This window comes from Suncus etruscus, chromosome 9, assembly GCF_024139225.1.
Source record: "Suncus etruscus isolate mSunEtr1 chromosome 9, mSunEtr1.pri.cur, whole genome shotgun sequence".
Lineage (NCBI taxonomy): Eukaryota > Metazoa > Chordata > Mammalia > Eulipotyphla > Soricidae > Suncus > Suncus etruscus.
Genome location: NC_064856.1, coordinates 102631015 through 102643629, shown reverse-complemented (window position 1 = coordinate 102643629; position 12615 = coordinate 102631015). Strand labels below are relative to the sequence as shown.

General features: G+C 45.3%; 1 protein-coding gene across 1 annotated transcript in view; it reads right to left on the bottom strand.

Annotated features, from left to right (window-relative positions):
• Nucleotides 1-12615, bottom strand: part of DTX4 (deltex E3 ubiquitin ligase 4) — a 43682-nt gene that overhangs the window by 12325 nt on the left and 18742 nt on the right. The window contains exons 3-6 of the mRNA XM_049779643.1: nucleotides 7040-7101; nucleotides 6383-6544; nucleotides 4374-4435; nucleotides 3396-3548 (exon numbers count right to left, since the gene is read on the bottom strand). Of these exons, the coding sequence (XP_049635600.1) occupies nucleotides 3396-3548; nucleotides 4374-4435; nucleotides 6383-6544; nucleotides 7040-7101 (439 nt within the window). The remainder of the gene's footprint in view (nucleotides 1-3395; nucleotides 3549-4373; nucleotides 4436-6382; nucleotides 6545-7039; nucleotides 7102-12615) is intronic.

The following is a 12615-nucleotide window of genomic DNA, read 5'->3' as shown; positions in this document are numbered from 1 at the left end:
GAAAGTCACAGCACTCGTTTTCTCTGAATTGTTGGAAAGAATCCAAGGGATCACCTATAGAAGTGGGCAGCCAGAGATATCTTTTAATGTTCTTAGTGTATTTTTATGTCAGAAGCACCTCAATACCCATAGACATTTGGAACATCTCTAAAAAGCAAAGAGAAAGCAGAGGCTACATGCTGGTATAAACCAAGTTGACTTGAAAAACAGTTCTGAGAATTGGCCTCAAAGGTTGGAAAGCAAGGAAAACAGGATATCATTCAGGTGTTACCACACCTGCTTCATTTAGACATCACATTCTGATGCTGGCCATGAGAAAATTATTAGTCCCCTTTGACAGAGAAGGAGATGGAGAAACAGGCCTTGCCACTAGGAAGGCCCAAGGTTTTGTGTCTCTGTTCTAATGCCTTAGGAAGTTGGTTGTAGGTTGAGGAAGACCAGATTAGGGCTACGAGGGGTCATGGTGTCTCTGCAGGGTCTGGTAGTAAGGGGCCACTGGGAGAGGAGAGCACAGCCTAGATGCTAGTTCCTAGTTTTATTCCCAACAAGAAAGGAGGTGAGAAGAGGGAAGTAAGCATGGACGGGCACAATATGTGCTGCATGCAGAACTGGAAATAATGCTTTCTAGGACATCCTTATCCCATCCTTCAAGGAGGTAGAGACCCTTGATGGGCCTCTTTAGGGATATGTTTATTCAAGTTTTATTTTAAGGTCCAGCTTGTACTTGGGATTAGGAGACAGTTAAAAAAGACAGAACTTGAAGTTTACAAGTCAGCATTTCACTTTTCACTCTGACTTTTGACTTGCTGCTCTGGCCTTGAGTTTATCATTTTACTCTTTCCCAAATCCTTTCTCCCAAGTTAATTACACAGGATGATCTTGCTTGTTTGTTGTTTTGCTCTTTGGTCCATACCTAGAAATCCTAGCTCTGCGCTCAGGAATTACTCTTGGTACTGCTCATGGAACCATAGGGGGCACTTAGGATCAAAGCCAGATCAACTGCTTGTAAAGCAAGGGCCCTTCCCAGTATTTTTATGTCTCTGTGTCCTCAGAACTCTTTATTTTTTCTATGTAAAGAGCACTCGAAAAGTACACTTCACAGCATTTGTGCAAAAGAAGAGCATATCTTGAGAAATATTTTTAAGAACCACCTAAATAAATACACATATGTAGGCTATCTTCTAGTATTTACAGAGTAGAGACTAGTTTCTCTCTTTTTTTTTTGTTTGTTTTGTTTGTTAAATTTTTTTTATCTAAACAACTTTATTACACACATGATTGTGTTTGGGTTTCAGTCATGTAAAGAACACCACCCATCACCAGTGCAACATTCCCATCACCAATGTCCCAAATCTTCCTCCTCCCCACCCAACCCCCACCTGTACTCTAGACAGACTTTCTATTTCCCTCGTACATTCTCATTATTAGGATAGTTAAAAACATAGTTATTTCTCTAACTAAACTCATCCCTGTTTGTGGTGAGCTTCATGAGGTGAGCTGTAATTTCCAGCTCTTTTCTCTTTTGTGTCTGAAAGTTATTATTGCAAGAATGTCTTTCATTTTTCTTAAAACCCATAGATGAGTGAGACCATTCTGCATCTTTCTCTTTCTCTCTCTTACTTATTTCACTCAGCATAATAGATTCCACGTACATCCATGTATAGAAAAATTTCATGACTTCATCTTTCCTGACAGCTGCATAATATTCCGTTGTGTATATGTACCACAGTCTCTTTAGCCATTCATCTGTTGAAGGGTATCTTGGCTGTTTCCAGAGTCTTGCTATGGTAAATAGTGCTGCAATGAATATAGGTGTAAGGAAGGGATTTTTGTATTGTATTTTTGTGTTCCTAGGGTATATTCCTAGGAGTGGTATAGCTGGGTCGTATGGGAGCTCGATTTCCAGTTTTTGGAGGAATCGCCATATTGATTTCCATAAAGGTTGAACTAGACGGCATTCCCACCAGCAGTGGATAAGAGTTCCTTTCTCTCCACATCCCTGCCAACACTGCTTGTTCTCATTCTTTGTGAAGTGGGGTATGAGGTGGTACCTCATAGTTGTTTTGATTTGCATCTCTCTGATGATTAGTGATGTGGAGCATTTTTCATGTGTCTTTTGGCCATTTGTATTTCTTCTTTGTCAAAGTGTCTTTCCATTTCTTCTCCCCATTTTTTGATGGGATTAGATGTTTCTCTTAAAGTCATCAACAGGGAGATTAATGTGTGAAATGTACAAAGTGCTACATGCATTGCTTTCAATGTAAAATAGAATAAAAAGCAAACTCCCAATCTATGAGCACAGGAGCCAGAAATATATCACCCATCCATAGTTAAGCACATACTCTTGGAAGCACTAAGATCCAAAGGTGATACTTTAAGAACTTTAATCACAGGGCAAGATAATGATAAAAGGAAGGGGGGATTTGAACATAATACAAAGGCAGGATCAATTTGAATAATAATTATAGTAACCCTGATAAAATAGGTATTGTTATCATTTCCATTTTTCTGACAGGAAATGAAATCTCAAGAGTGCTAATATACCCAGTTCTAATCTATGATTCTCTTGACTCCACACTCTCCCTCAGCAAGAGCAGGGCATTTTGTCCCTGAATGCCCACCATTCTGGATAGGCAGGAAGTTGAGGGAGCTCAGCCAATTCCTAACCTTTGATGCCATCCCAAGCTGGACTTAAAGAAATGAATAAGATTAACATGTTTGAAGAAGTGGTATCAAGAGTAATTCAGCATGGAAGATTACATGAGAAAAGTAGATGAGTTAGAATAAGCTTCATTATTATAAGAATGGAGAAATTTAGGAGATTCTCAGATTTCTAAAAACCACCTCTAATGGGGAATAGCACTTCACTAACATTCATGGTCAAGAAAAAAAAATCACACAAATAACATTTCTTCCTTCTTAAAACAGACCTTAACAGGCATACTTTGAAAAGAGCCCTAGTGCCTTTTGATTTGCCTAAAGTTTTGAAATTGTCCAACAGAAACAACCAGACTTGCAGAGAAGGTTGATTGGGAAATCTATCTATGATGGCAGAAATGAAGATCTCACCTTTGTCAATTATAATGGTTCATAATAGAACCTTCTCTCTCCAAATCCTGACAGACATACACCCAGTTCTTAAACCACTGTCCCCGATATAGGGACTAGATAGATGAGTGCAAAAGAAAGAAAAAGACAAATTTAACTAATATTATAATGGGGGGGGGGCTCAACTCAACTAAGTGAGAGTCGCACTGATCATCAGTGCTACCTACAGGTCCCTTTAAGACTCCCCTAGATGACCTGGGTGCAACTCCAAGAGAGCCTCACCATGCTTTCATTCTACCAGGGCCCAGTCAAGGTGTTGACGTAGCTTCCCTGGGACTGGCACTCACCTTGTTGCCATTGTTGTACATGGCAACTAGGCAGTAGATGTGGTAGATATGGCCGCATCTGGACAACTTTCCCACCAGCTCAGGCTTGATGGTTGGCTGTGGGCCCTTGTAGCCAGAGTGAGCTGTGAGCCGCTCCATGCAGATGGTGCAGTCCTGGAAGGGGCAGGGGCAGAAGGGAAAAGACTGCCAGTGCTCACCAAAGTCTGAGAAAGCAGAAAGTCTTCACAATGTCCCCAGAATAATCTCAGAGACCATGTGAGCAGTGCTTCTTCCTCTTCTAAAAAGCACACACTTTGGGGAACTCCTAATATAGTTTTGCCTCATTTGACACAACAGAGAAACTCCCAGAAAAAATATCCTGGTGCTGATGCCTATGCATTTAGTCTCTCACCAGAAAAATGCCCACCACTATGAGGGCATGACTCTGCCCCATCCTTCTTTGGTGCCCTTTCAAGATTTATGGAAGAAACAAACATTTGCTAATGGACCCATGGACACACTTTGTGTAAGCTGAACTTTTGCAAAGGAACTAAATGTCAGGTGCACCAGAGGGGCTGCTGCTATTTAAATAAATTTGCAACAGGATTTCTTGGCCTTGGCTCTACTGAGAGTTGGGACCTGACAATTCTTTGCTCCGGGTGCTGGACTGGCCACTGTTGAGGACTGAGTAATCATATCTGGTTCACACCCATTAGAAACCAGTAGTATTCTTTCCTGCCTTCCCCCAATTCAAAAACCATGAATCCACATCATTCTCACAGATTAGCCAACTCTTTTTCCTAAATTCAAACTACTGGGTTTAGGTAAATTAAGCTTCATCAGCAGAGGTTCAGGAGTAGCTGTGGCTTCGCCCTCAGGAGCCACGATGCCAGCTCAGACCACTTGGGTACCAAGCAGGATTTTACAAACCAAGGCAGAAGAGATAGTGCTAATGTGGGACCAAGAAGATGAACCCCATCATAGTCCACTGATACTCACCTCATCGGGTGGGTGCCGTACTTTCTGAAGATATTTCTTCAACACTTCTTCTGGGGTTTTACCTGTGGGGATATGGTAATCAGTGGGTCACTGCGACTGAGATAAATGATCAAGCAAAAGGGCCATGCTAGACAGAAAGAGTACCTGTACCATCAGGAACAAGTTCAAAGGAAGCAAGGAGAGAACTACTGTCTATGACCAGACTGAAGAATTTGAAAAGGAATCAGAGGATGGAAGAGAAAGAGAGATGGTCTGAAGAGGTGAGGTATGTGCACACAGCCTTCATCTCCAGCAGCTGCTTCCCTATTCTCTCCCACTTGTCCCCACCATCCCATTTCAGCACACGTTTGTGTTGACTGAACAGGATGAGCAATTGTCTCTTGAATTCAAATAGAGCCTGGCCCTGCTCTGGAGATGCCAGGAGTTAGCCAAAATGAGCATCCCAGAAACCAGTTATACATCACCAAAAAAACCTTATCACATGCAATTGACAATTGACCATGTGTCTCAGCTATAAAGTGGTGTCAAAGGCCAATGCTTTATTTATATGGAAAACCAGGAAGTTTACAGCACAGCATATAGACCAGGTGGCCACATCATGCTGATGCAGTCCAGACGCAAAATAGGGTCCCACCAAGGATTCTGAAGTTCTTCGCAACGAAAGAAGAAAGCCCAATCTGAATGCAAAATATGGCCTTTCACAAATAGGCCATGAAAGAAAAGGGGGGTCACGTTCCACTTCGCTAAGCTTCTGTTTTCTCACCTATCAAACAGGGAAGAATGCCAGCAACCTCTAAAGGCCACTTTGACAATGAAATGAGCTAACACAGCCCTTGAGCACTTGGCCAGCCCTGGGTCCACGGTGTACTATTAATAATAACAGGAAGAGTGGGAAAGTGTCAAGCCGTGGCATTTCCTATCAGGCCAGGAGCAAAGCAATCCAGTTCGTTTAAGCAGACAAATTCTGATGACTAGAAAACTAGGACAACGGCTTGAGGAAGTGGAGCGTGCAACAGCCCCAAATGGGGAAGCAGACCCTTCTTTCCCACTATGCTGTGTTTGCTTTAAAAAGAAAAATTTAAGCTTCTATTAGTGGAGACCCTATTTGCCAGGTGCTGGGCTCAAAGCAATCTACCAAAAAAACCAACCACAACTTAATGAGTTTATGAAGTGAGGGCTTATGTAGGACTGAGAATCAAAACATTTAACAAGCAATATCAGCAGTGTCTGTAGGTGTGAGGGTAGGACACAGGAAGTGGTTCCTTAGCTGTGGAATTGTGCCTAGGGAGAAAGAAGTTCTAGAGAGAAGACTGGAGGACTGGAGGAGCCAGAATACCTGCAAATGTTTCCCAAAATGGGTGACAACATCCTTTAGGATGGTAGGTGGCTAGAGAGATAGTCTAACCTCTGGTGCCATTGGTGGGCATTTTCTGTTTTATAAAAAAAAAAAAAAAGTAAATCTTTAAGCAGGTACTGAGTAACATTTTTCTCTGAAAAGGGGAGTCAGAGGTCAAAATAAGTTTGAGAACCTTTTGGATACTATAGCACATGACAGTGACTGCCTGGTTAAGTTCTGGGGCATCCCTGTTGGAGGTCAGGAATGAGCTTTTTCACTCTAGAATGAAGGTGAGAGAACAGTGGTTCTCTGCATTCACACTTACATTGTCACTTGCAAGTGACAAGTCGGAGCTTGAATCCAATCTATCTTGGTTTAAAGGAGAGAGGGGGCTTTCTCACTGGTGTAAGCCATTTGTGTCACCCTATTTTTAGTTATGTTCACATTATATCTTCCTGTTTCTCCAGGTGTCCCCATCAGACCTTTCCAAAATCCACTTTGGTAGAACCCTCAGAACTGGTAGTAAGCATCAGAGCCACTTAGCGGAGGCAACAACTAAGGCATCTCTGGGGAGGGTCAACCCAGGAGTCTGTTCCTTTGTGGTAGAATCAGAGTCAAGGCTGGGAATCAAGTCTTGGGCTCCTGGGATTCCATAGAGCAAGGAAGCTGATACCTTTCTTGGCTTGTTTCTTGGTGGTCTTGCGGCTTGTGTTGGAGACCCCAGGGATGGATTTGATCTCACTCTTGCTGACGGGTGGTGGGTGGAGGACCAGTTTTGGTGGCCTGGTGAGACACACAGGCAATCCCGCTGCACTCATGAGGATGCCAGTGATTCCTGAAAGGGCAGGGCAGGAGTGAGAAAAAGCAGGAGAGTGAGCTCTCTGACAGCCCCCCAAATCCTCCTTTCCTATTGCCCAACTTTTGTCCCTCCCAAGTGTTTAGATCACATAGATTCTCATCCTATCTGCAGTTTTTTCCCCAGAAACACACCCATTCACTCCCTGCCAATTGCATACTTTGCTTTCTGCAGTCAGTTCTCCCCAATTCTCTCTGTCCTCCCAACCCAACTCCTAAAAAAATCACAGCTTGATTTTGTGTCTTTCTGGAAGTGGAGAGAGGGTTGTTCTCAAGTGGTGTTCAGTGCAGTGAGGGCTGAGGTGTCCCCTCTTGATGATTCAACTCTCAGTAAACAGGGGCAAGAGGTGCAATGCAGATGGCTCATTTTTGCCCTACAGACACCTTCTGTGAACTGTTCTGGAGATTCTCAACACTGAATTCTCCTTGTTGTCATTTTTCTCTCTGAAGAGACTAACCCCAGTTCATCTCTTACCTGCCAAGGCAGGGTTGACCGGACTGGAGCCATTGACGTTCTTCACTGGGACAGTGGGGACTCTGTGGGAAAAAATGAACAGATAAAGAATGGACAGCCCCACTTTGACCCTCCAGAACTGCATCCAAGGCAAAGGGTTTCCCCTTTCTAAGAGGAACTATTTATTCCCCACAAGAGACACAGTGAGTTCTAAGCACAGCGGTCAAAGGCGATACTTCAAAACCTGCAGTCAGCCCATGTTACTCCTCTCCTCAGAACCTCAAAACCCAGTTCAGTGCAGAATGGAGTCTCAGTTCTGCTCCTCGCCAGCTGCCAGCTTGTCTTCCCCTCTCCCTGGCCTCCCTTCAGACCGCTGGCCTCTTGGCTCTCACTGTTCCTTCTCTTCACACGCCAGGCCTGCTCTTCGCTGGCTCTCAGCCTTCCCGGGTGCTATTCCCTCCGATTCCAGATGTCTGCTTAGCTCTCCTGCAGCTGCCTGTCTCATCTCAGATCTTCATCAGGAAAGTTCGAGAGACTCTTGTAGTCAATATCGCCACCCACACTTCCGCCCAGTCTTGGGACAACCAAGCTCTCCTTTCTACTTCCTCTATTAGGTTCTTCTTCTTTTTTTTTTTTCTCTTTTTTTGTGGAGATAAGGGGGCACACCTGGTGGTACTCAGGGTTTACTCCTGGCTCTGTGCTCAGAAATTGCTCCTGAGCTCAGCGCACCATATGGGATACTGAGGATCGAACCCATGCAAGGCAAATGCCCTACCCGCTGTGCTACCACTTCTGCCCCAGGGAACTGAAGAGATTCCCAATAAATTGGTACTTATTATTTTCCCTTTCAGGATCTACATGCTCCACTAAACGGCATAAACGTTGAAAGCCTGACTCTTTGCAAATATAAGATCAATCATTGTGGAAAGGATGAAAAAGTAAAGACCTGGGTTCCTACTTGAGTATTTGTACTGAAAAGCTTTGATCAAGGCAGAGCCCCATACCTGACTCCAAATGCCAACGGAAGAGACACAAGATGCTGGTTTCGACCAGCTTCTGATGAGAGAGGAAGAGGCTGCCCAGTTCCAATATTTGGAAACCATTGATCTCCCAGCTGTCACGTATCTTTGTTCCTGAGAAATATAAATACTGGGCAAAGCTGCCTCTCTTTTCTGTTTTCTCCCCCAGCAACTTGAGCCAGGCTGGAGATGAGATGGCCCAGCTGTCTGGGAGGGATGAGGCCTCCCACAGAGTCAAGTAGAAAAATATGCAGCCTGTGGGACTCTTGCGCCATTCCCCTGCCCACCCAGGCTCCTACAGCTGGGTCAGGGAAGGGGTGAGAAGGAAGGGGCTTGCCAAGGCCAGTAGGCTGAATCCAGGAGCTGGGCAGCCTATTGTTTGGGGGTAGGTAGGGTGGTAGAAAAATGGTGGGTGGGAGACCTTGTGTTGATTTGTTTCTTTGCCCATTCAAACTATACTTACAGAACTCGGCTTTATTTTGGACACAGTGCTTCATGCTGGGGGTTACAGCAGTGAACTAACACAGTCTACAGTCCATTGACTACCTGTTCCTATCACCAGTAGAGCCTACAGGTTCTCTCGCACTCAGATGACCAATCATTGTGGATTTTTTTTTAACTACTTGTTAAAAGTCAAAAGACCAAAACTTTGAAATCTCTTGAGCATGAGGTACTATTCTAAGAGTCTTTCGATGGTAACAGGCAGGGAAATTGAGGCACAGAGATGGTGCGCACACTTAGCTTCTCAATTAAAGAAGATGGCACAGCCAGGAAAATGTCTTTAAAGCTCACAGGCTGGGGTCAGAGCAATAGCACAGCAGAAGGCATTTACCTTGCATGTGGCCAATCCAGATTGGACCCACGTTCAGTTCCTGGCATCCCATATGGTCCTCTAAGCCTGCCAGGAGTGATTTCAGAGCACAGAGCTAAGAATAACCCCCAAACACCACCAGGTGTAGCCCAAAAACCAAAAAAATAAAAGAATAAAAGTTCAAAGCCAAGCCACTCCTGATGCCATGCACTATGTCTATGGAACCTTGTCTTGGTTTGGGGGCGACACCTGGTAGTGTTCAGGGGTTACTCCCGGTTCTGTGCTCAGAGATCACTCCTAGCAGGCTCAGTAGATCCAGCAGGTTCAGTGGATCATATGGAATGCCAGGAAATGAAGCTGGGTCAGTTGCGTGTAAGGCTAGCATCCTACCCTCTGTACTACTGCTCAGACCCCTGGGGGTTCTTGTCTTACCCAACACTGCAGCTCAAGATATTGTGAGGAATCAGCCCATCCGAGAGAGGAGTGCTGAAGCAAGAAGCAAGGCTGAAGAGTAGGCTTTAGTAGGCCTGAGGGGAGCTTACCTCACCAGTCTGAGTCTTCCTGCCTGAGGATGACTACACGTGACTCAAGATTGCCTGAAAGATGTGGAAATAGCACATGTGGGAGTGTTTGTGTCTCAATGGCTACCATTCCTCAGAAACTGTCCCTGGGAGAAATCAAACCTGGAGGAGGCAAGTGGGTGAGGATGAGGGAGCTGAGTTCCAAACAGGGAAAGACAGCCAAGAAACAGGGGCCGGAGAGATAGCATGGAGGTAAGGCGTTTGCCTTTCATGCAGAAGATCATCAGTTTGAATCCGGCTTACCATATGGTCCCCCGTACTGCCAGGAGCAATTTCTGAGCATGGAGCCAGGAGTTTTCCCCTGAGCACTGCCAGGTGTGACCCAAAAACCACACACACACACACACACACACACACACACACACACACACACACACACAGTAAAACAAAAAAAGAAATAAAGAGATATAGGATTTTGGGGGGATTTTTCTGATCTTTGTGGCTTCCCCCCACTCCCAAAAGGGTGGATGGGAAATTGGAAAAAGGGAGGGTGGGCTTGAGTTTAAGGCCTTTCAGCCATAGCTCACAAATTCTGTTAACTTTTCTGGGCCTCCTTCTAATATCTGTCGAATTAGGAGGGCTTGAGGTTAGAAGTCAAGATTTCTGGACCATTTTTCCCCCGTGACAGACCTGTGCCAGTTCCCCCCTAGGTCCACCAGGGGGCAGTACTCTATCCAGTCCCGCCCACCTCTCTCTTCCCCATTTCACCTTCTCCAAGGCCCCCAATCCCGCTGATAAGTAGCTGAGATCTGGGTGACAAAAGCTACCTTTGTTCCCACAAACTGGCCTGGCAGGTTTCCACACCCAATCTGGTTAACCAGGAAATAGTCCACTCCCCAAAGCACAGGTCCCATGCAGCCAGAAGAATCAACAGGGGTGGGGGCAAGGTCTGAAGAGCCGGTGGGTCTGCCCCCATATGAACTTTTGGGCTGAGGTCCTGGTACCCTTACTTTGTCATCTAGAAAGGGTCAACCTGATGGAAGAGCATGTGGGTTCTTGGACAGGATCTTCCAGGAAGTTTCCAACTCAACAAGGAAGGTGGGTTTTTTGGGGGATGGGGGCTCAAACTCTGCACCGACTTATGTAGCTGTCAACATAGCGTTCTACTAAATCTTTGTCCCAAAGGGTGCAACACTTTGCAAAGGGCCCAGCCCCTCTGCAAATCTGGGGGACTGTTACCATTCTTGTCTCCCCGCTAGAAAAGGAAGTAGGGTTTGATAAAGCCTTTTCCTGATGCCTTAATACTGTGCTGATCTCAGATTCTTAAAGATATCAAATGTAAGCTCTGGGTGGTACCTAGCAATTGTCTTGGGCACCTGTGCACCCCACCCCCTCACCCCTCACTCTCATTGATTCAAATGATTCAAAACAGAAAATGGCCTAAGTCTTCCCACCTGCAAAACACACCCCATGAGGGGCCCCAATTAAATATGGCTGTACTTCCTTCTAGAAATCAGCATCCACCCCCTCCCCCCCCAATACTTTCACTGGGCAATTCCCCTCCATTAGAGCAGTCTGACCTAAGATATATTTTCCAAGTGTTTGCAGGGGGAGGTATCAGCCCCACACCCACATTCTGCTGAATGGGTCCCACTTTATATGGAGGAGATGGCTTTTCATGTCTGGTTGTATAATATGTAAGAGAGTTGTCAAAAAGCCATGATGGCTAAGACTATAACTGTGCAGATATAGGAGGACTAGGGTTTTCACTGGAGATAGGAGCTGACCTGGGAATTCCCAAGCAGTGGAATGATCCAGAGTGTCCAGCAACAAACAGCTCAAGCCTCGTTGGAGCCACTTGGATCCTCGTCTGAAGGAGGCTTTGGACCTCTGGGTTTACTCCTGCCCTCACTATACTACCAGCCTCTCTTCTCCTCAAAAACCCCCTGCCTGGGTCCCTGAATAATTCACAGGATCTTTTGTTTCCCCAACCCCCAAAACCCTTCTCTTCCTTCCACCTCTCCCACCCTCCTCTCAGAGTTTCTTTTTTTTTTCCCCTGTGGGAAAGTTTCTACAAGAGGTCATGGGCATAGAGGAGGGGGAAGGGGCTGGTCCATGACAGAAGGTTGATGGAGATGCAAGACAAAGGGAATGAACACGCTAATTAATTGGCCAAGGAAGGCTGAAGGAGAAGATGGGAGTGAGAGTGAGGGAGATGATCAGAGGTGAAAAGGAAAAGGCTGGCTCAGGGAGAGGGGAGAGAGGGGCCCCTCTTGTCAAAAAGACAAAGCAGAGAGGGAAAATAAAATAAAATAATCTGTTTCTATGGGTCTTTTGAAATGGCAAAAGATCACCACCCAATACTCTTGCCGCAGTTCTATTAGGCCGCAGAGGGAGGAAGAAAGAAATATAGAGGGACACTCTCAATGAGATTTAAAAAAATCTGGCAGTACTTTTCCCTCAATTATGACCGGAGGTCACTTGGCATTTGACAAAAGTGCTAGAGATGAGGGTTTGGGGAGACTGAGGCTCTGAGTAGTCCTGACATCAAAAACTTGTTTGATATAAACCTGTCAAGGCCAACAACAAAAATGGCAGCAAACAATGGGGTGCCAACCTAACTAGGAGCTAAGTACTATTAGTTGCATCTCAAGACTATAGCTTTCATATCATCCTAAGGAAGGTCTTCATGAACCCATTTTACAGATAGGCGATTAGAAAGCAAAGGACACAATATTCATTCCAAGTTACACAGATACAAACTTGACTTGGTAGGGAGTCTAAATGATCTATGACCTTTTCACTGAGAAAACTCCCTCTGTTGTAAAAGCAATCGCATACACACACACACACACACACACACACACACACGTGCACACACACACACCCTGAACTCCAAGCAATCACCCCCTCAAACTCTACTAGGAGCTTCAGAATACTGCCATGTGCTAGCAGGGAGAAACAAAGCAACAGCCTGGGGGACATATCTCTGCCATCTCAGAGTCATATCTAAGATTTAAGAAGTAACATGATGGGGCTGGAGAGATAGCATGGAGGTAAGGCCTTTGCCTTTCAGGCAGAAGGTCATTGGTTTGAATCCCGGCATCCCATATGGTCCCCCGTGCCTGCCAGGAGCAATTTCTGAGCATGGAGCCAGGAATAACCCCTGAGCACTGCCGGGTGTGACCCCAAAAAACACACACACACAAAAAAAGAAGTCACATGAAGGGGCCAGAATAAATAGCA